Source organism: Anolis sagrei, chromosome 5, assembly GCF_037176765.1.
Source record: "Anolis sagrei isolate rAnoSag1 chromosome 5, rAnoSag1.mat, whole genome shotgun sequence".
NCBI lineage: Eukaryota > Metazoa > Chordata > Lepidosauria > Squamata > Dactyloidae > Anolis > Anolis sagrei.
Window position 1 is genome coordinate 84,075,867 of NC_090025.1, and position 24,923 is coordinate 84,100,789.

Consider the following 24,923-nt stretch of genomic DNA (forward strand, 5'->3'; position numbering starts at 1 on the left):
CTTCATCTGACTACAGATCCTGTGCTTGCAGGGGCAGCTCAACCCATTACGCAAAGTAAGCATTTGCAGTATAGTTGATGTTGCCCAGGGGTGCTCTTGAGGCGCTTTTGGGGGGAAACAGACCTTGACATATGCGAGCATTCTGAACTCCACCAATGATGGAATTGAACCAAATATGGCACACAGAACTCCCACGACAAACAGAAAATATATATCAGTGATTGGTTGGGGGGGGGGGGGGGCAAAATACTGTTTGCTTACAGTTGAAAATTACCTAGGGCTGCCTCTGTGTACTTAGGACTTTTATCTCATTGCGCTATGTCCCAAGCAGCCAGAAGTGGGTTTCGTTTTAGCCTTGAATCCCTTATCATTCTTTCTTTTAGCCTGGGAGAACGCCTTAGACACTGATCTGCTTTCCTATTCTGACTAATAACATCCCATCTATCTATTTGCTCATTAAATTCTGCAGCTGGGTCATATGCCGAGCTATTCTTAAGCTCCAAATCATGGGAATTCTCTGGTAGCAATTCAGGGAGCACACCATCATCCCCATACCCTTCAGGAACATTATCATGAGAAAATACACTTTGAGCAGGGATCTCATGGTTATTCTCTGCATCAGCATCATTGGAAACACCATTACCTTCATGAACCTCGTTGTCATCATTCCCCACATCTAAAGTGCCCTGATCCTTAAAGACAATCACAGGCTGAGCTCCAACATTCGCTCCTTTTATGCCTGAATTTCTTAGGTGGACTTATTTCCTGCAGAAACATTTTACCGAAGAGTGCTTCCACGTTTTGCCCCATATTTCAGCTTCTACAGGGACTAGAAAATAAAAATCTGGGATCTATGCTAAATGATCCCCGGGTGACATGGCTAGAATGGGGATAAAATCTGCCTGTACAGGAGGCACTTACAAAATTGGTAGATGATTGATACAGAATATAAAAGTTGATTAGATTACCTCTAATGAGCACAATAGGGTAACTTTTGCATTAGATGTATATAGACTGAACAGATTAGGGATCAGTAATCAGTAATTGGTAACTGAAGCCTGAGAAGAGTGACCTATCTTTCAAGGTATAAAATCCATCTTCAGCAGACTCTCATTTGTAGCCTAGTAAAGATTCCCTGCATAAAAGACACATTTGGAGGCAATTTTCCGCTTACCTAGAGTTGTCTTTGGTGCTTGGTGATGGAAATAGACATCTGAATCGGTTGTCATAGTAACAGTAGAATATAGGAAGAGATACAAGTACAATGTTCCTATTTGAATATACTCTTTTTTATATAGAGAAGATTCAGACCCATGTCTTAAAAACCTTGAGATACATAGAGCGCCGGATTGTTGGAGTAGGAGGAAAATACATATAAAATTGTGATTTGAGTGATCTGAAAAAACAAGCCTGCCTAGTTGTCTCCAATGTTATGTAAGAATGACAAATAAAGCTGAATTTTCATTCTTGATTTGCCAGGAGGGATCATGAAGCATTTCTCATATTGTTATTATGGTTTATTTTTTTAGGGTTTTATGAATGGATGTGAATATTGTCAGTGAATAGTTGGGTTTTTGTAAAACTACATTGCTTGTTTGTTTTGATTTTCACACGTCCCGTAATTGTTTCATAACTGCTGTGGTGCTATATTTAATAATAATAATAAATAATAATAATAATAATAATCTTTATTTATACCCCGCCACCATCTCCCCGATGGGGACTTGGAGCGGCTTACATGAGGCCAAGCCCAAACAACAAATTACAGCAAAATAAAACCGAAAACAAAAACAACATCATAATTACATAAAACATATAAGTTACATCTTTTTTAATTAAAAAAACGACTCTTTCTTTCTTTCTTTTTGTGGAAATTGGTTCATCTTTAAGGAGGTAAAATCCTCCTGATGTCTTTTGCATGAATCCTGAGGCCATTGGGGCTAGAGTAGAGAATTCAATGAGGAGTGGGTTGCAATGGATGTTTCAGTCTTGTGTAAGAAGAGGCTGTTCTCTTTTAGGAATCACAATTTTTTGCTCTGCTGTCTACTCACACTCCCCTGCATCTGCTGGGAACAACTGTATCATAGCTTTACAACAATAAATAATTGCATCCAGTAAATTGAGCGGCTTTTTAAGGCTCACCAGTTGTAGTGGGACTGTCTTCACTGTCATTTCTGATTCCACATCTCTTGATACTTTTACATTTACTGTATCCATTTCCCCTAGGCATTTTCTTAGAATCATCAGATTTATTTATTTATTTATTTATTTTTATCATGTCAGTGCAACCAGTCGATTATATTACATTTCTAACAGAACAAAGCAAAAAAATAAATAAATCAGATGCTCAATAATTTAAATAGTATCTTCCAAGAAACCTTGGAATTTTAGCCAGACTTCTTGGGTATGATGTTTCATTGTTCAACATTACCTTTCAAAACCTATTTATGAAAACTCAGCTATTCTATTATCCCTCTAGTCTAACTGATTAAATTACTCTTGTTGCTTATTATCTTACTGTTGCATTACGTTAATCTTTATGATACCCTTGGAAAATGTATCCTGTCTCTTCTTTTTAGGCCATCATTTAATCCAGAGTCTTGTTTTTGCTAATCTGTCGCTTGGTATCTGAACTCTAGTACAAAGAAAGATTTTACTAGAAGCTTCTTTAAAACAAAGTTGACAAGGGATTTTAGCAGGATGGCAATAAAAATAATAGATTTGGATAGTTCATGTGTAATATCAAACCATAATTTAATGTTGCAAAAATAGATTTTCAAGGAACCATGGGAGTTCCTTTTTCTCCTCTTATGCAATAATTCCATATATTTCTGTGATTTGAAGGATCATGATTTTGGTATTGGCATTTGTTCTATACCTTACAGCAGGGGTTCACAAACTTTTTAAACAGAGGGCCAGGTCACAGTCCCTCAAACTGTTGGAGGACCGGATTATAATTTGAAAAAAAACCATGAATGAATTCCTATGCACACTGCACATATCTTATTTGTAGTGCAAAAAATATTTTAAAACAATACAACAATTAAAATGAAGAACAATTTTAACAAATATAAACTTAGTATTTCAATGGAAAGTATGGGCGTACGTTTGGCTGATGAGATAGGACTGTTGTTGTTGTTGTTGTTGTGTGCTTTCAAGTCATTTCAGACTTAGGTTGACTCTGAGTGAAGGCTGGGTAAATGAGTTTTGAAGGCCGTATTCAGCCCCAGTGCCTTAGTTTGAGGACCCCTGCCTTACAGAAATAAATGTACATCATAGTTCGTTGGTTACAATTATGGTTTGCCTGCAGTTAGGAAAAAGGAAGAGAATCATCAGGGAGAAAGCATTAATCCAAATCTCTTGAAGACTTCTCACATGGTTTGCTAATATTCTGTCGATGGGATGATTATTTCTGTTTTCTCTATCCCAGGGTTGGCTTTTGGGATAGATCTGTAATCTTACTTGAGGCCCTATTTGCACTGAGCATTGAATTCAGTTCAAATTTAGCTACAAATTGCAGTGACTAGACCAGGAGCCCTCAAACTTTTTAAACAGAGGGCTAGATCACAGACTTTCAAACTGTAGGAGAGATGGATTATAATTTGAAAAAAATATATGAATGAATTCCTATGCACATTGCACATATCTTATTTGTAGTGCAAAAAACACTTAACAACAATACAATAATTAAAATGAAGAATAATTTTAACAAATATAAACTTATTAGTATTTCAATGGGAAGTGTGGGCCTGCTTTTGGCTGATAGGATAGGACTGTTGTTGTTGTTGTTGTTGTTGTTGTATGGTTTCAAGTAATTTCAGACTTAGGTTGACGCTGAGCGAGGGCCAGGTAAATTACCTTGGAGGGCCATATCTGGCCCCCAGGCCTTAGTTTGAAGATCCCTGGACTAGACAATGAATGTCCACAAAACCATGCAAAAGACAGCCATCCAGGCCTCGACCTGGTTTCAGGATTTCATATGTAATCATCTGCACAGCGAAACCCCTGTCTTCAATACAGTTTGAAACTTAGATGCGCTCTCAGTTTGTTAATACATTGAAAAGTTAGTCAAATTCTGGTATTTTTGGTTTGATGCTACTGAGTAAAAATGACGAGAAGTGCAGGTTCAAATTGGTAATGATGCACAGTCAAATTCACCAACTGAGAATATAAATTATGTGCTTTGAGTAGATTATTATGAGATCATGATAACATCACAACTTTTAAAGAATATTTTGATAATGAACCAAAACAAACATGTCAATATGATTCAGTGATGAGAATTTCACAATCAGTTCTAAAACGGTTTATTTCATTTTAACAAGTGAACATATTGCCATCCCATACTGTATTTATGACATTTCTGTTATTTAAAAATCTACAAGCACAGAATAGGGGAAGCAAATAAAATTGTAATAAAATTGTAAAGCAGAGCAGTTAATTTATAATTACAGATACTGTTCTAGATTATGAAATACTATTTCAACCAATAGCATTCAATACCATGTTAGAAATTCATAGATTTCTCTATCTGACACGTTTGTCCTTGACTACTTGAAGATTGCAACTACTAGATTACTCCTTGTCTCTCCCTCAAACTCTGAAATATATTATATTCCAAAATCTAGAAAAACATTATTACATTAGGAATTGGCAATTTATGGCCCTTTGGTTGTTGGATTGCAGGTTTCAACATTCCTCTCAATTGGATATTTTGTTTAAAGATGATGGGAATTGCAGTCCCCATTGTCTAGAGCAGGCATGAGCAAGCTTGGGCCATCCGAGTGTTTTGAACTTCCAACTTCCACAATTACTTGCTCTTAGGAATTGTGGGAGTTGAAGTCCAAAACACCTGGACAGCCCAAGTTTGCCCATGCCTATTCTAGAGGGTCACTCCTGTTTTAGGCCATGAAAGATCATGTAGCTTCTTGGGTTCCTCATCAGGTTTGTCATGCAAAAACATAGAACATGAATACTGAACATTGACTTAATAAAGACTGACTACACAGTGCAGCATAATGTCACTACTGACTTTTAAACTGTACTATACTGCTAATGATGCAAACACTGACAAAAAGGGAGTCTCAGTCTGAATAGTCTGGGACATGGTCTGTAATCCCTCCCACAACCTCAAACAACATAGAGTTAAGGAAAACGGCATATAATTTTTATTAAAAATTATTTTTTAAAAAGAAAAGGAAAACGGCATATAAAATACGCATACAATATAGCAAGAAATCTGAATTGTATACATAACAAATAACTAGTAAAGGCTTGTAGAAGGTTGCTATTTCCAACAATATATTCCAGTTGCATTCATCAAGCATAGCAAAACAATATTTCCACTAAATCACTTTGTAAAGTGGATAATTAATTTTACAGAATTACTGTTTGCATGTTTGGTAAGTTTTCTTATTGTTTTGTGAAGAGCTTTTTGTTTTGAATATTGGGCTTTTTAAATAAATATTTTAACCTTGACTTTATCAGCACATCACAAAATTTGCTGCAGTAATAATAAGAAATAATAAAAAAAATGGGATGTCTAACATAATGGCATTTTGTACATTTTGAGTCATCCAAGGGCTGAGAAAAGCAGTATATAAATTAAGTAAATAATAAATAACATGTTTTGAGGAAGCAGTAGGGCCATTTCAGGACATGGCTCCTTGAAGATGTTTAAATTATAGTGAGATTTGCCTAATTTGTTTCTAATAAAGAGTGCTGTAACTGAAAGATATAATTTTAAAAAAACAACATTGAGTTGTGGGTTGTTTGTTTTTTTTACTCTTGTTTTTACAGTCCAATCCAGAATGGGTTTGTGGGGTAGGGAGGGGGATGAAGAATCATATCTACTGTTTTGTTGAGAGCACTGCTGGCTGCTTCAGGCATGTATGTGCACAATTCCTATGCGAACATGAGGTCAATTGTAGATCTTTTTATCAGTTTATGCTGGCTCACTTAGCAGGGACCTTCATAGGAGCAGAGTCCTGCTCTACTACTAGAGGCCAGCAGATAGGCTGGTTCCTACCCTGCCGCCCCTCCCATGTTAGAATTTCAGACTAGGATTTTTCTGCTCACTCTTTGGTTTATAAAATGTCAGTATTTCTGATTCAATATTTTCTTGCTTGGTAGGAGTACAAAAATATGTGAATCAAAGCTGTGAATTAGATTCCATTTAGATGAAAAAACTAAGATAGTATCTATGACTAAGCTGTAGTTTTGCTATTTTATTTTAGTGATGACTCATTTTTTAAAAAAAGAAGTTTTGGATGCAGTCTTTCTTAATAAGGCATCCCTCGTATGCTGCTCTGTATGCCTTGCATTCAGCTTGATATTTTATGACATTGTGGTTAAAGGCTTTTAAAATTACCCCGGCCAACACATATCTTTAGATGTTAGTCTCATTTCTGAGTATATTTGACCTGCTGATTCCAAAAATGGCACCCCATCAGCTCTACTTTTGAGATACGGAAGCCATCTACCAGTTGCCATTTGATTGCATAGAAAACCATGATAAAACCATATCTAAGAAACTAGTGATGATGCCGTCTATCCGCTGCAATTTTCTGAATCAGTGCCCTAAATAATCCCAGGAACAGTCTTAAAAACCAAGACACCAAGAAAAGGTTTTTTTTTGTGGTTGGGCTGTGTATCGATCTTTGATCACATTGTTTTCCTAGTTTTTCACCATTATTTTCTTTCAGTTGTTGAAAAAATTAGAGTAATTCCTTTATTTCTGATTAATTAGAATCAAATCCACTTAACATCGTTTTTTGTGTTAGTGCACACATTCCAAACTGTAAAATGAACATGATACACATCTTCAGAAGGTGGTCAGGTGCAGCATTCCTTCGGACTCTCTTTGTACATCATGAGTTAACATGATCTTTCATGTTTTTATAGGACATACATTATACATGTTGTGATGCTGACAGACAGATTGAACATCTGTTAAAGATATCTTAGCTCTTGCATGCGTGCACTAAGGCACTCTCCCTCACCCCCAACATACACTAGTCAGTACTTGGATTTGAATGTTTATTTGCAGTGTTGTGCACAGTTTATAGAAATGTATGTGTTTTCTTTCATTTGTTCTAAAAATATAAATTTATTAAGAAATTAAATTCTAGAAAAAATAGCAAGGAAGCTGTAGTGGCTAGGTAATCAAACCATGTGTTGATGGATTACCCAGTTGTTGAAAAAAGAGCAAGGAAGCTGCAGTGTGTTGACAAAATACTTCATTTTATGAATGATCTGCTTTCTCTTTGTAGGCCAGAGCCTCAGCAAAAAGTTCCCTCTGCACCTCCACCGCCACCACCTCCGCCACCACCTCCGCCTTTGCCAGAGCCAGCACCACCAGAACCAGAGGAGGAGATTCTGGGTTCTGATGATGAAGAGCAAGAAGATCCTGCAGATTATTGCAAAGGTTAGTATGCGAACACCTTATTTTGTGAACTGGCCACTTAGGTTTGTACACTGGAATAGATCAGAGTCTTTGGGGAATTCTGCTTTCTGTACAAGATGTACACAAATCGCTTTAGTTGATTGATTGCTGGTATTCATCCTTAATATAAACAGGAGGTGGAAAAGCGACAATCCCCTGCTGCACCGGGATTGTGGTGCAGCTGGCTGAGTGTCAGCTGCATTAAGATCACTTCTGACCAAAAGGTCATGAATTCAAAGTCAGCCCGGGTCGGAGTGAGCTTACGACCAATTGTGTTGCTTGTTGTCGACCTTTGCAACCCGAAAGACAGTTGCATCTGTCAAGTAGGAAAATTAGGTACCACCTAAGTGTGGGGAGGCTAATTTAACTAATTTATGAGGCCATAAAAAAGACTCCAGCAAAGCACTCCAGCAAAAAGCATGCGGGGAATGCAGAAGTACTTCATCAGTGTTGCAGATGGACAATGAAAGTGACAGCTCCCCTAGTGGCCAGAAAAGTTAAATAGCCTCTGACTCTCTGTCTATATCTGTGTGTCTTTGGCATTGAATGTTTGCCATATATGTGTACATTGTAATCCTCCCTGAGTGCCCTGTGGGGTGAGAAAGGCAGAATATAAATACTGCAAATAAATAAATAAATAAATAAATAAATAAATAAATATTTTTAGAAAGGTGGGATTGCAGGATTTTTACTTTAAAATTCACCCATAAACACACAATAGTTGTCTTGTTTCCTGTTCAGTCGGATCTTGCCCTTTTTCCAGAGGTTGTAAGTTAAGGCATTAACTTAATCAGGGGAAATGTTTGATGGCAGAAACCAGGTAGCTCCTAGGTGAGGATTTAGTATAGAGAGGTTACACTTCATTTTTTTTAAATAACTGATTTTTTTTAAACAAAAACATTTGATTACTTATTTGACACAAACAATCTAATATACAATCAGAAATCATACATTCAAAAATAATGTAACGTGTCTAGATCTATATTCAAATGGCAACTTGTGCAAAATAAGTGTAACATATTTTACCATTCACTAGAATTCAAGACATTTCAAATAAAAATCTGTGCAAACTATTCTTAACTAGAATTATTGGTTACTATGCTTTAGGAAAAACTGCTTCAGTCTGGATAATAGAAGTCATACCACCATTTATTCCCCACCCCCTCCATATCATATGCAAAAATCCTAATGTAATTTAAAAAAAGAAACTCCTTGCAATGCAGGGAATATAGGCATACATGTGTAAACATATTTTGAAATTCTCTTGATTGTGAAGAAATTTCTTCATTTGGCTTGCGAACTATTATCACTATGAAATGCTCATTTTGGTCGTCTGTGTAAATGGTTCTTTTCTAAAAACTTTGAACTTCAAAGTTAATATAAATTTTCCTTACAAGGCCATGATGGACATTCTTTGCTATTTTGGTCCAATTCTTATTCACTCTGGAGATGTCTCCCATTCATCCAGTTCACAGAGGCTAGAATTTGCCATGTTTCCCTGCTAAGAATACCCCCTAAATTTCCAATTCTTTTTCAGTACCATGCACTCTTTAAGTATTGCATGAGACATGTCATTGTTTTCTGTGCTGTGCTGAATTGCACAGTAGCTTGTTATATCCCTGGTAGATGTCAAAAAAGAGAGGACACTTTGAATTCACCCGTATTAGTATTTTTCCATTCAGAACAAGAAGTTGAGTCATCCCCCTAATGTTTGAATATTTAGATGTCAAAAGCTTTGGAAACACATAATGACATTTTGTACATTTTTGAAGAACATACATTTTATATGTAAAGAAAATGTCAATATTCAAAATAGCTCTTTAAATCAGACTTGAAAATTCTTCTAACAGCGTATTGAAATGTGCCTCCCTCACTAAAGTGCAACCAATAATTTCCTTTTAAATCTGAACAACTCTAGCTAAAAATAAATTAAAGCATTTGTAAATTTAGAAGAAAATGTGTTTTGTTCTTCAGTTTCTTTGACTATAATTGCAGTATACCTCAGAAATAGAGTAGACAGGGTTACACTCCCCCTGAAACCACAGGTCCGCAGTTTGGGAGTCCTCCTGGACTCATCGCTTACGCTTGAGGCTCAGGCGTCAGCGGTGTCTGGGAGGGCTTTCGCACAATTAAGACTCGTGCGCCAACTGCGACCGTACCTCGCGAAGGCTGATCTGGCCGGGGTGGTCCATGCCTTGGTCACCTCATGGTTGGATTACTGTAATGCGCTCTACGTGGGGCTGCCCTTGAAAACGGCCCGGAAATTCCAACTTGTCCAATGAGCTGTGGCCAGGATGTTAACTGGTGCTCCCTACAGAGAGAGGTCAACCCTGCTGTTCAAGGAGCTCCACTGGCTGCCATTTATTTTCCAAGCCCAATTTAAGGTGCAGGTGCTCACCTACAAAGCCCTGAACGGTTTGGGACCAGCCTCCCTGCGTGACCGCATCTCCGTCTACGAACCCACGCGTTCACTACGCTCATCTGGAGAGGCCCTGCTCGTGATCCCGCCTGCGTCGCAAGCACGCTTGGTGGGGACACGAGACAGGGCCTTTTCTGTGGTGGCCCCCCCATCTCTGGAACACTCTCCCCAAAGATCTTAGACAGGCCCCTACATTGGCAGTCTTCAGAAAGAATTTGAAGACCTGGCTGTTCCGATGTGCCTTTCCCGATTAGGAAATCTCCTATACCAAGTCCCAGAAGCACTTTATTAGAATTAAGATTGCCGCACACTGCACTCTGCACTTGCCTTATAATCCCTACATATCACCTGTCACATCAGCACTTTTTAATCCTGTACCCTTTACTCTGGCCCGGTCTAATTTTATCTTGTTTGATGTACTGTTTATTGCCTGTGGTTTCTTTGTTTTAATATTGCTTTAATTGTTTTAATTTGCTTTAAGTGTATTATTGTGTTCTGTATTGAGGCCTTGGCCTTTGTAAGCCGCATCGAGTCCTTCGGGAGATGCTAGCGGGGTACAAATAAAGTTTAATAATAATAATAATAATAATAATAATAATAATAATAATCATTCACATACCTTTCTCTCACTTTCAGTTTGATAGATTGGGAGCTAATTGACTATTGCGTGATGAATTTGCTTATGGCTATGATACACATTGTGCACAATGGTTGTGCAGCTGTGGAATCCTACAGTGGATCCTACAGTGAAAGTGTATAGGATCTTGGTTAATAGATGCAGTGCTGTGTCATAGGATGACCCAATAAGTTGCGTATTAATAATGCAACTTTATATAATTGCTTCTTCCTGGTTCATCTTTTAAACCTAAAACTACTTTAGATTCAGCCAAAATTTATGTTTTATACACCATTATGCCATTTTAGAAAGAATGTTTTAGGAGATTGGTGATACACTGCAGATACTGTTTCCGTGTGAAGTGATACAGTATATTAACTATGTATTAGAACAATCTCTGGCAGTGGTAGAGACATGTGTTCTTTAAATTATGTTCCTACAACATGAAAACTAATTTTGGGTTAGTGGTTAGACCCTGTATGCTTTTACTGTTGTAAAAAACTAAAAAACAGCTGCTATATCTGAAATAGCTGTTGCCTCTGAGACTCTTAGCACTGCTGGTCTAGAATTTCTGCTGGACTAGAGTTTACATCTGCGGTTGCAACGCCACTGAGCCTTTCATGAACTTGTTTGCCCGTTACATCTGTGTAGTTGTGGATTACTATTGCCAGTCTGCTTGGAGGATAACATCCTTTATTTAAAGTCTTGTAGATTATAGATAATATTACCTAGGCATACAGCCTGATTACAGATTGAGAAGTGTATTTACTTTGAGGTTTGTCAGTAGTATTGTCGAGATGTGCCATCTGTGTATTTATATTTCAGGAAACTTGGAAAGCTTATTCATTATTGGCTGTTTGAATTAAGACCAGAATGAAATTCTCTTTCAGATAATATTCATTGTCTTTGGATAAATCTATTCATATTTAGCTTTTAAAATCATATTATAGTTACAGTTATGCTACAAAAATACTGCTGGATTAGGTCATCCAGAGTTTTGGAGTTGGGTCCCATCTCTGTTCAGATGACACACAGCTCTACTACTCTTTTCCAACTCATTCCAAGGAAGCTCTTGGACCGGTGTCTGGCAGCTTTAATGGACTGGATGAGGGCCAACAAGTCAAGGCTTAATCCAGACAAGACAGAGGTTCTCCTGGTCAGTTGCGAGGCCAGTCGGGGTATAGGGTGGAAACCTGTGCTCCCCCTGAGAACATAGGTTTGAAGTCTGAGTGTCCTCCTAGATTCATTGCTGACACTTGAAGCTCAGGTGTCGGTGGTGGCTGGGAGGATCTTTGCACAGTTAAAACTGGTGCTCCAGTTGCGAAAGGTGCGTCAGTTGTGGTCCATGCCTTGGTTACATCCAGAATGGACTACTGTAATGCACTCTGTGTGGGGCTGCCTTTGAAGATGATTCGGAAGCTGCAGTTAGTTCAAAGATTGGCAGCCAGATTACTAACTGGGGTTAGCTTTAGGGAACATATCACACCCCGATTAAAGTGACTGCACACTCCAGGACTGTTAATGGAAGACAGTTAATGTTACCCACAGGCTCTACTGCGTTTTATGAATTTTAGAATTTCACTGGATGAGGCTTATGTGTGTTTATTGTTTATGGATTTATGTGGTTGTTTTATAGGCTTATGTATTGTTTGTTCTTTTTCTTGAACTTCAAATGTGTTCTTCTGAGCCACCCTGAATCCCTCTGGAGAGATGGTGGCAGGGTACAAATTAACAACAACAACAACAACAACAACAACAATAATAATAATAATAATAATAATAGTAATACCATATGTGCGATTCACAGTTGACTACCACAGGAAATACACTTTTCTGCCTCTGAAGGATTTCATTGCATTGGGAAGAAGCACAGCAAGATCATTGACATTGTGATTCATGTTTTGTGAAAGAATAAGATGTCATTCATATTAGGTCTGGGTTTCGTGTGATGAAAACCGATCAGATACCTTTTCAAACTGCTGCCACAGTGTGCCTAAACACTTACTAGGAATGTGTAAACTATCAAAATAGATTGCTAGTCTTTATGAACATAGCTACCATATGATTTCCACATGAATATCCCCTGGACTTGGAAATGGGGATAGAAAATTATGATAGGTAGTGAGGATGAGGATGGGGTAAGTAAGAACAAAATACAAATTTAAGTTGCATATTTCTCTTTTATTTCCAATTATTATTATTATTATTATTATTATTATTATTATTATTATTATTTCTTATACCGAGAGCCTTTCTGGAAGATCTGCTATATAGGAAACTGTAGTTTCCAATTTTGCTTTGCCAGTCAATCATAACCTATGATGTGTTCAAGTTGATATTATGTCAAACTATAGTTGGGATTTATAAATGTTTGTAGGTTTGCTACAAAACGTTCTTTTTGCAGGTTTATGGAAAAATAAATGTCATTTTAGAGAATATTAGATTTGAAATAAAGCTGATTCATTATTCTGTAAAATAACTATTAAAATGCCAGTACTTTAGTAAATTACTGTCATACTTATGATATAGGATTTTTTGTGTTCATAAATAAACTTATGTAGCAGAAAAATCTCAGCTAAAATGAAGTTATAGAACAGGAATGGCCAGCTAGCCAGATTTTAATCAAGAATGCTGTAAATTGTATGGAACATTAGAGAAGGTGGAAATGACCATTAGCCATGATTTTTTTTCTTGCTAGACGGGGAAAGATTTAATATATATCTTATATGTTTTTACTATATCAATCCATACATTGCATGTAATGCTAGAGCTGAGTGATTTTTATCCATAAATTGACACGTCCAGGGCTTTTAGATCGTGCCAGAATTATCAAAGAATTTGTCAATTATGAAAGAGTCATCGTAGAGTTCTTCGGAATTACTAGAGAAGGGAGAGGTCTGTTAACAACATTGATCATTCAGGTTGTAGAAAAAAACACAAATGATACATTACATTTACAGAAGCAACTGTACATTGATTTGAATGTTTTACCATTAATAGACATTGAAGCAGTCTATTATATTATTCTCCAAAGAGGTTAGTTAAATATTGCATGTCTGATCCTTCCATAAAGACAGATATAGCTCCTCTTATTTTCCCCCTAAGATTCGACCTGTTGAACAATGCAATCCATTATATCTTTATTCAAAAGTAACTCCCATTATGTTTAATGAACTTGCTCCTGATAAATAATCATTGGATTATTTTCTTATTATTTCTAATACTAGTTAGCGATACTAAGATGCATTCATATATGTAATTCAAACTGCTGATTTTCTCTGTATGTTATTTTATATGTTCGCAAAGGAGGCTATCACCCAGTGAAAATTGGAGATCTATTTAATGGCCGATATCATGTCATCAGAAAGTTAGGATGGGGACACTTCTCTACAGTCTGGCTATGCTGGGATATGCAGTAAGATATACATTTTTTCTCATTTGCATGTTGACCTTCTAATAGGTGTAAATAGTACTATATAGGATTTAGTCTCTATGAAGTCACTAATAGATTAAAAATCTGAATGGGATATATAACAATTACCATATATACTTGAGTATAAACCTAGTTTTTCAGCCCCTTTTTAAGCTGCGAAAGCCCCCCTCAGCTTATACTTGTGTGAGGGTCCTGGTGGGAAGGCGTGGGGCTGAAAGAAACCCTGGGTTGCTGTGCTGAAAGGGGAGGAGCGGTTGCGTGCCTTCCTCTCCTCAGTCCTTCCCACTTCCTCCCTTCCCACCTCGGGTTGTTCCCCAGTTTTCCAGCACCCTTTTCCCACCTCAGTCTTTCCCATTTCTACACTTGCCGTCTTCTCACTCTTTCCACCTTTCCAGACCCCTCCCCCCTTTTGCACCCTAGTCTTGCTCATTTTTCAGTCTTCCTTGCCCCATCCCAGTTTTCAGCTACCCCTCTTTCCCACCCCAAATTTCCCAACTTTTCCCAATTCCTTTTCCTCTTCACACTTTAGACTGGCTTCCTTTCTACTTTTCTAGCCTCCTTTTCACACCTCAGGAGTTCCCCCTCCTCCAGTTGTCCCCTTCCCACCGCAGTCTGTCCTACTTTTCCAGCTACCCCATTTCCACCTCATTTTCTCACTTTTTCAACCACCCCTTCCCATTCCAACCTTTTCACATTTCCAGTAGTCTTTTCCCACCCCTTCCCATGTCAGTCTTTCCCATTTTCCTTATTCATATACACACAGCATTTTCCCCAAAATATATAGTTAAAATAAACTATGATGATTTTTGAAAGGATACGTAAGCACATTTACACTGAAGAAGGTTAGACTAATGATTTAATCAGAGTTGGACAATCTTATCTTAAATTGCAGTTTTATTTAAATATTGAAAAACATTTAACCTACTGATTCCCCAACTAATGCAATTTTATTGGCATCTATTTTTATTTTGAAATTTACCAGTAGCTGCTGCATTTCCCACCCTTGGCTTACACTCAAGTCAATAACTTTTCCCAGTTTTTTGTGGAAAAATTATGTGCTTTGACTTATATTTGGGTCAGCTTATACTCGAGTATATATGGTAGTAGACTTTTAATATAGGACATATGTGTCAAACTGAATCTGACCCTCCTTGTCATTCTATATGGCCTTTCAGATACTGGAGTGAAATACAGTGAAACTGTATTCTTCCTCATCATTAGACATCAGGACTAGAGCTGTTGGCAGTTGTGATACAGTAACATGTGGAAAGCTGTTTAAACAGGAGAGTGGGGTTTGAATTTACTTACAAGGCTTGTGGAAAGGATGTCTGATGTTAACATGTTCTTGAACTTATCTCCAGCCTCAGAACCATAAGTACTCCTAGGTTGAAATTCCCTTTATCCCCAATTTACATGGCAAATAATCAAAAGCAATGGGAGTTCAGTAACATCTGGGTAAAAACTAAAGAGTACCAACCACAGTGTGAAAAGAAAATATAGCTGTCCCTCTGTATCCACAGATTCTCCATTCATGGATTCAACAGCCCTTTGAAAGCAACCATAAGTCTGATGTGGCCCTCAATGAACATAGGTTTGATACCCCAGATGTAGGATGTATAATTCAGGAGTATTAATATTTCCCACTATTTCACTATTTAGCACAGCATTTGCCATACTGAACTTCTAGGTATATTTTCCTTCATATATCATTGGTCCATACTTCAGGAAATAAAGCCCGACTACTCATTGGAGGGAAGAATAGTAGAGGCCAAGATGAAGTACTTTGGTAACATCATGAGAAGAAAGGAAAGTTTAGAGAAGATAATTATGCCAGGGAAAATGGAAGGAAAAAGGAAGAGGGGGCGACCAAGGGCAAGATGGATGGATGGCATCCTTGAAGTGACTGGATGGTGGTGACGGCTGACAGGGAGATCTGGCGTGGGCTGGTCCACGAGGTCACGAAGAGTCGGAAATGACTGAACGAATGAACAACAAATATCATTGGTGGACTTACTGGCTATACAAATTTTAAGAAGAAGTTTTAATGTGGACAAATTTTATGTTTCGTCCTTTACAAAGGGCAGATGTGGTGCTATGATTACACGTTTGCAAGGGTTAAGACACAGGACCTCTGCAAAAGTGGAGAATTGTAAAAAATGCTATTTTAACGGCTATAGTAGGTTAAAGTCCATGGTCAACTCCACAGTCAACATAGAGTTGTCCTGGAGGACCTAAAAATGTCTAGAGATAACATGTTAATCAGATCATAAAAAATAAATCCACACAAGTTACATCCAGCCTTCCCCAACTACTCCTTCAAGTAAGCAGATATTTGCCTTCTTTTTAGCTCTTCCTGCTATTCATGCTATTCATTTTTAAAAGGGAATGAAAAGATTAGTTTGTTACATGCCTCAAGGCTTTACCTTCAAGTTGTCCACAGGTCAAAGCAAAATCCATAACTTTAACCCCCAAACTTCCCCTCAATCTTATGTGTGAGGTTGAATTATATCTGAGTGCGTATATCATAATTGTTATGTTAAAAAAATGTTAACAAAATGTACTGGCTTTGATAGTTTCTTTTTAATATTATTTTGAAGGGGGAAAAGGTTCGTTGCAATGAAAGTAGTGAAAAGTGCTCAACATTATACAGAGACAGCCTTGGATGAAATAAAATTACTTAAATGTGTAAGTATTGGGACAATATGTTGTGCTATGTTACTGTGTATATCTAATTGTTTAAACAGATGTGCAGTCTTGAGATTAATCTTCCTTTGAATTTATTTAACCAAAACATAACATAAAATTTTCACATCACAGTATTTTTTTAGCTAAAATGTCTATGAAACAATTGTTAAAATATTTTGTTGGGGCTTCAAATCTGTTGAAATAAAATTTGTTTAAATGATGTTTTCCTATTTTTTTTGTTTAGGTTCGTGAAAGTGACCCTAGTGATCCAAATAAAGACATGGTTGTACAGTTAATTGACGACTTCAAAATTTCTGGCATGAATGGAATACGTATCTTTTTTTCTTGCTGCCTGTTCTGAACCCCCACCCCCAGTTTGCCAATACTTTGATTTTAAATGGCCTTAATTATATTTTCCAAAATCAAACACTGGATTAATTGTTTGAGTTTTTAAAATTAATAACATTATTAGTAACATTAATAACATTATTAGTTTGTGAAATTCTGAAAATAAGTTTTGAAAAAAACGTTTGTTTATTAGATTGATTTTTGCATTTTATGTATTTTATTTCCTGGTATTGTTATGTTTTTGTATTATAATGTGTGTATTGTACTGATGGGCATGGTCTCATGTAAACCGCACCGAGTCCCCTGAGGGAGATGGAGCGGGGTATAAATAAAATATTATTATTATTATTATTATTATTATTATTATTATTATTATTATTATGGTATATCTAACAATGTGTAACTGGGCTTCTGTTTGCACAATGAAACTTCACCTTGTTCTTCTCCCCATGTCTAAAAGATCCCCCAGCTAACTGGAACATATGTGAGGGCTATTCAGGGAGGTATAGAATGAAGAGGGAATTTGTTCTGCCAGTGGCATCTGTTCACTTGTAGGTTGACAGCACGGAAAACAAGGCTATATGAATATTTAGAATAAAATATAATGGGGCACTGGGAGGCAATATTTTTAAGTGCCTTATTTTGGTTATAATGATGTAAATTGACAATTGACTTTTTTTGTATTCTTTAAAGGAGAAGGAAATGATTAACACTTTTTTTACCTTTAAGGGCTTTTAAATATTATATACGGGGTATATATTTATCCTCGAAATATATCCAATCTACTAACTACATGAAACGATATACAAACTATATAAAACGAAAATAAAAGATAACGAGGAAAAAGAAAATATAGTTGAGAATACAGAGAAAGAAAGAAGAGAAAATGAAAAGAGAGATAAAAATGACTTCCATAGCTGCTGTCTCTAAGTGCTAATTAAACCTCCTACATATTCTTTTAAAAAGAAATTTCAAGAAAAAGTCATTTTCTTTCTATAAACTAATGAGCAAGTGAAAATATCTCTTAATATTGTGGATGATGTGATTAGATTCTTAAATTAATTGTCTTAATGTTGAAGTTTTAAATCTCAACCCCTAAATCTGATGTGCTTATACGGGACTTTGTCCCTCTTCTCTTGACTGGTCATGAACTGTAATAAAGTGAACCTGAACTATTGAAATTATAATAGAAAAGTAATTTTATCAGAATCTATTCCAGTGATGGACAACCTTTTGAGCTTGGTGTGTCAAAATTTGCCAAAAACCTGAGCATAACTTGGGTGGGGTGTCACCTTTGAGAGAAAAAAACACATAATTTTGCAATATTTATAGTTTAAATAAGAAAAATGTATATTCCATGCTGAGTTATGGAGTGAACAATGCTGAAACATGGAGATGTTAAATTTGTAGAGCCTTTTACAAATTTAAGGATGGAATTAGATTGGTTCTTATAAGGTGTACTTCTCTGTATGTGGCCGCATGTGGCCGCGTGTAATCAAAAATAGCCATGCGTGTCAGTGCTGACACACGTGTCATAGGTTCACCATCACGGATCTGTTCTAAACTTCAAGAAGATTAGGAAATTGAGAAGGGAGGCTTTAAGATTTTGTCTCAATTTATATTACATCTGCACTAGTCTTTCTTGCAAACTTAATTGTGTTCAGTCAATGCTTGGTCAAAATATGGAATAATACTTGTAATATTTTTTTTCATGATGCTTACAAACTAATGACGTTATTGGCCATAATTCCTTAATTACTTCTCAGATGTCTGTATGGTTTTTGAAGTACTTGGGCATCACCTTTTAAAATGGATAATTAAGTCCAACTATCAGGGCCTTCCCATCCGTTGTGTAAAAAGTATAATACAGCAGGTAAGATGCTAAAATAGTTTTATCTAGAAATGTTTGTAATGTTTATCATTAATATTTGTAATGCAGAATTTTGTAACACTATCAGATATTATTGGGACTGGGTTTTCAAAAGACTTAGCTCTGATACGCCTCGAAGAACCATACCACTCATTACAGCATTTATGATAGAGCCGGTCTGAACATTCAAGTAGCGATTATTCAAAATGTTTTTTTTTAAATTTCATTTTTAGAAAACATTTCTTTCACATGTATTGTCGAAGGTTTTCATGGCCAGAATCACTGGGTTGTTGTAGGTTTGGCCATGTTCTAGAGGCATTCTCTTCTGACGTTTCGCCTGCATTTATGGCAAGCATCCTCAGAGGTAGTGGGGTCTGTTGGAACTAAGAAAATGGGTTTATATATCTGTGGAATGACCAGGGTGGGACAAAGAACTCTTGTCTGCTGGAGCTAGGTGTGAATGTTTCAACTGACCACGTTGATTAGGATTTGATGGCCTGGCAGAGCCAGGGGCAATCTTTTGTTGATGCATGAACAGACTCTCAGCAATTTCTGTTTTTATACTTCAAATTACTTCAAACAGCTCAACCTTTTTCTTTCTTGTCAACAATAGACAGTCCCCAAGTTACTAACATCCAACTTACATACAGCTCCTGGTTACAAACAGTGGTGAGACAGCAGAAAGTGAGAGGAAATCTAACCCTAGGAACGGAAATTCACCCCTGGAAGAGTTATCATGTTTGTTTTGCTGTCTGTGCCCCTGTTTAGAAGATTTTACCTCACTTTCTGTACTTGTGATAATTGGATTTTGAAAATTTGCGTTCTTGTAGAAACAAGAATTTGTGATAAATCTTCAGTAGAGACACCTTCTTTCCATGATAACTCTTCCAGGAGTGAATTTCCATTCCTAGGGGTAGATTTCCTCTCGCTTTCTGCTGTCTCACCACTGTTTATAACCAGGAGCTGTATGTAAGTTGGATGTTAGTAACTTGGGGACTGTCTATAGTTGACAAGAAAGAAAAAGGTTGAGCTGTTTGAAGGAATTTGAAGTATAAAAACAGAAATTGCTGAGAGTCTGTTCATGCATCATGTATGCTACACCTCCTTGTACTGAAATAGATGGAAACTATAAAATGTATACATGCATAGTCTATTTGTATTTGCTTTTGGCTACTGAATGTGGAACTTTAATGCTACTGTTGTCAGCATTTGAAGTTATTTGTCCATAATTATTTATGTTTGTTTTCTATTATCAATACTTCCTTCTTTGTTGTCATTTCTTGACTTGCCAATGTTGTACAAACATCTTCTAAAGAAATAAATACTAGTTATATAACCTATAATAATAGATTGTAACTTGTCTCTCTTCTTGTCCGGTTCTAAAAAAAATACACAAGAGAAAACATTTTTGTCGTTAAAATATGGTATTTCCTTATTAATGCTGTGGGCCTGAAAGTTGCTGAAACCCAATAAATGCAAGAGATTTCCATTGTAGTGATCTCATTCTCCTTTGGATTGTTTTGCAATCAGGTATTGCAGGGTTTAGATTATCTCCACAGCAAGTGTAAGATCATCCATACAGACATCAAACCAGAAAACATCTTGATGTGTGTGGACGACACCTACGTACGTAGAATGGCTGCAGAAGCGACAGAGTGGCAAAAAGCCGGTGCCCCTCCACCTTCTGGCTCAGCAGGTACAGTAGGAGATTTATCCCTTCAGTAAGTAAAACCAGATCTCGATATTAGCTGGAGGAACATTTAATTAGTTCAAGATAATGGGCACAGTAAATATATACAAAACTAATTTAAATGTTTTAAAAGGACATTAACATATGAATAATATATAGGTAACTGGTCGTTTTAATATAGGAAATCAATATAAAGATTTTATTTCTCGAGAGCCAGCTAAAGCTTAATTACAGGTTCTTCCTGTTATTCACAACAGCTAACATTTCCCCCCTAGTTTTAAATCTAAATCTGTCTTTTAAAGACCCAGGAAAATATCTGATCTCTCACTGTGTCTACCTTGCCTCCTTCATATCTCAGGGAACTCCCTTCTCACCAGACTCTTCCACATGTACATAGAGAAACATATATATTCTCCTTCAACCTGAAAATTACTAGGTACCCTCTGGTACCTGAATTACGCTAACATGAACAGATTTTTTATTTTGTTTGAACATTTCTTTCTCCTTTCCCCACCCGCCAATATTTTTTGATCAGTATCATGTCAAGGTATAAAGATATAGTTCAGTATTGTTCCACTATGGCCATCTCATGGACCTTAGACTAGGAATCACTTTTAGATGTTAATCATATACTATGTTACATTCAACGTGTCATTTCTCTACAACACATACCTACTAAATGAAAACGTCGAACAACAGCCTTTCACTGTATTGCATGCTGAATGCTGGAATAATACAGGGTGAGGCAGCATAACTTCCTTTTTTCAAAACTTAATAAAACCAATTGTACGAATCAGAAAAAAATATTTTTTTATAATGTAGGCGCATACTTAAAAGTTTTGTTTTACATAGTTTTGAAGATCAAATTAGGTAGGTGACGTCCCCCATTCTCCATTCTCCATACACTGAGTTAACCGATTTCTGGTGTTTGTCATGATTCTTGCCAGCATACCAGGCATTATGTTGGTAATTTCTTCCTTGATGTTGGTCTTCAAATCTTGTAGGGTCTTTGGACGGTTCACATAAACACGGGATTTCAAAAAACCCCATAGAAAAAAAATCACAAGGGGCCAAATCTGGAGAGCGGGCTCGCCACTCCAAATCCGCTCGAAAACTAGGCCTCAACGGCAAAAGCACGCTCCTCACTGTTCCAACGCATGATGGCGACTGAACTGTGTCAGGACAAAACTTTATATTCCCGCCTCTCAAACGAGACCACTACTCTCCACTACGTCTTCAACCGAATGAATGGCGCGCATTTTTTAAAAAGGAAGTTATGCTGCCTCACCCTGTATGTTATATCAGAACTCAGTTCTGTCCAGTAATTACATACATTTGCATATTTTCTGAAATCTAGTTACTTCTTTGTTTTAAAACATTATCTGGGAACTTGATTATTAAGCAACTGGACTGCTGGCCAACATAAAATTTAATATGTTTGGACAAAAAGTGTATTTTAGAATTCTTGTTACCTGGAAAAGCTTTCTTGAGTGTTTAGATGCTCAAAACATACATGGTGGATAGATTATATGCCAGTGCAATATTAGTATCAGAATCCTGAAGTCTTTTTGCCACCTTGTGTAAGCATGGCATTATTCTTTGCAGAATGTTTAAGTTCGCAAAATAAAAATGATCTAAGAGAGCTCTAGCTGTCAGACACTCTGTTAGTAATGTTTATTTAATGTTTAGCATTGTATAATGTGTACATGTATCCCTTTATGAATTTGACTGTGGTTTATTCATTTGGGTGTTTTTATTTTTAGTGAGTACTGCCCCACAACAGAAACCTGTAAGTACCTTCATATTATGAATGTCCTTTTTGTATGTTTGAAAATTGAATTAGTGTTTATAACTTTATACATAATTGTTACATGATAAAGCTTTCTTTGTGTGTGTATGTGTGACCTTACTGAAAATTATTTAAATATGTTTTTGTATTGAAGTAATACAGTATTTTCTTAATTAGCTTCTGGACAAAATACAAAGTGTTAGTTTTTATCTTTAAAGCACTACATGGTTTGGGTCTAAGTTACCTACAGGATCACCTTCTCCCATATAATATTCCCCTTACGACACTGGGGTCCTTGTGGGGCGGGGGGATAACTCCAGTTAGCCAGAACCCAACAGGCAACCATCAACCAGAGGGCCTTTTTATTGGCCGCCCTAAGACTTTGGAAAGACCTGCCAGAAGAGATTCGACAGCTATCAGAATTTGAAACAGAATTAACGAGTCATATCTTTCAGAACACCTATCCAGTTAGTTTTAAGTTGTAAATTTTAATCTGCATTTCATCAGTGGATTTTAACTTGTATTTAAACTCTGCATATCTTTTTATATGCATTTTAATATAATCATAATCATAATCATAATAATCATTTATTTATTTATTTATTTACTGCTCTGAATACCCAGGGGGATTCAGGGTGGTTTCCAAGCAACAACATCAAAACATACAGAGTCACAACATGAACAAAAAAATAACAGTAACAGCGACATAAGCATGGAATTACCCAACAACACATAAATATTAAATGAAAAAAATGCTGCCTGCCCTTCATGTCTATTTGTTAAGGCATGGAAAAGGAATAGGTCAGGGGAATTAAAATGGCTGGGTCGAGACTGATACAAGTTGAAATAAGATGGGACCGGGATTTGGGTACAGTACTGTAATAGGTAAACAACAAAAGCAGGGATGGGCTATATGCAGGGGTCTGTTAGGAGAAATAGTGTTTTATCTCCTGTTTTAATGATGTTGTACCCCTCCTCAAGCTTCAGGGAGAAGCAGATAATAATAATAATAATAATAATAATAATAATAATAATTCATAATGCAACTATTAAATAAGTAAAGTTTATGTTGAGCCTGTATGGTGCATTCCTGATTTTTGCCTGTGGGCAAGATAAAGAAATTGTTTTGGCGGGACTACTTATTATTATTATCCATAATGCAACTATTAAATAAATACAGCTTATGTTGAGCCAGTACAGGTGCAGTCCTGATTTTTGCCTGTGGGCAAGATAAAGAAATTGTTTTGGCTGGACTGCTTAGGTTTCTCCTTTGTGGGGTTAGAAGGCAAGTCTTGCACATGTTTGGGCTGTTTGCTGGCATCAGAAAGGCATTGCCAGCTTTTTTTTCTCTAACTTGGAAAGATCAGTCAAGGTCTCCCCTGCAGTTGCATTTAGAATCTGAAGAAAGTGAGGCTGGTACCCCTACACGGCCCTAGACTAGTTTACCTGTCTGAACACATCTCTCTCTATGAACCACCGTGGAGATTAAGATCTTCTGAGGAGACTCTCGGTCCGGCCACCATCACAGGCGCAATTGGTGGAGACGAGAGAGAGGGCCTTCTCAGTTATTGTCCCTCAGCTAAGGCGAGATTAGATCAGCCCCCTCCCTCCTTCAGAAAGATGATAAAAACTTGGCTGTGGGATCAAGTCTTTGGGACAGTGCAATAAGGCAACAATCAGAAACTCAATCCTGCTGACCAGATCTGGTATGGCTGATCTGAGATGGTTTTAAACAATTGGTTTTAGAGAAAACTGATTTTAGTGTTTGTGTATATTTATAGTTTGTTTTATGTTTCGGCATTGAACGTTTGCCGTATATATGTTGTGCTTTGCCCCGAGTCCTCCTTGGGGTTAGAAGGGCGGAATATAAATGCCATAAATACATAAATAATACTTTCCAAAAATTGATAAAAAGTATTATCATTGTTAGTAAAATGTCAAGATTCCTTTTCATGTGGACAGAGGTTAAGTAACTTGGTTAATTTTAAGGCTCAAGTTGTAGTGTGTGCTGAAGTCCTCACAGGTTAGAAGAATTGTTGTATGAAGTATTTTTCTTGCCAATAAGTACTGTACTGGTTGCATTCTTGCTCGGTTCAACAGGTAAATTCCACTCATTAGAATGCAAGACACCTTTGCCACTTATTTTTCTCAAATTCCATTCATTCCCTCATGCTTCATAGCAGATACCTGTCGAAGCAGAAAAGACTTTCCAAAGCATTTAGTGATATGTGGGCTGGCTGCTAAAGTGGAAGGAGAGAAGTTAACAAGCTCCCACTGAGTATCGATATCTCTGTGTGAGATGACTGCAGTCCAATATTCTCTTACCTTGCAGTAATGGGACTTCTGAGTTGCAGCCATAATCATCCCAATGTACAATATGGACATTCCATCAACTATCTAACAAAAATGTCTGCTTTTAAATCAATACAATCTAATTATCTAAATAAACATTGAGAAAGATGGATAATAAGATATTTATGGCATAATACATCTTATCTAAGTTCGGATAAATTGTATAAATAAAAAGATTATATTAAATGCCGCCTTTGTTTTCCAACCTCCCTGAATAAACATCCAATGCCCATTAAAATGTCATCCCTGTTCCCCCCAACTACAACCTGAGTCCAAC

At 36.8% G+C, this 24,923-nt stretch overlaps 1 protein-coding gene across 5 annotated transcripts in view; it reads left to right on the forward strand.

Moving 5' to 3' along the window:
• SRPK2 (SRSF protein kinase 2) overlaps positions 1 to 24,923 on the forward strand; it is a 138,154-nt gene that overhangs the window by 82,997 nt on the left and 30,234 nt on the right. For all 5 annotated transcript variants that reach the window (XM_067468818.1, XM_067468817.1, XM_067468819.1 and 2 more), the window contains 7 exons: positions 7,272 to 7,426; positions 13,786 to 13,894; positions 16,510 to 16,597; positions 16,842 to 16,929; positions 18,712 to 18,818; positions 20,346 to 20,511; positions 22,269 to 22,294. In XM_067468818.1, the coding sequence (XP_067324919.1) occupies positions 7,272 to 7,426; positions 13,786 to 13,894; positions 16,510 to 16,597; positions 16,842 to 16,929; positions 18,712 to 18,818; positions 20,346 to 20,511; positions 22,269 to 22,294 (739 nt within the window). The remainder of the gene's footprint in view (positions 1 to 7,271; positions 7,427 to 13,785; positions 13,895 to 16,509; positions 16,598 to 16,841; positions 16,930 to 18,711; positions 18,819 to 20,345; positions 20,512 to 22,268; positions 22,295 to 24,923) is intronic.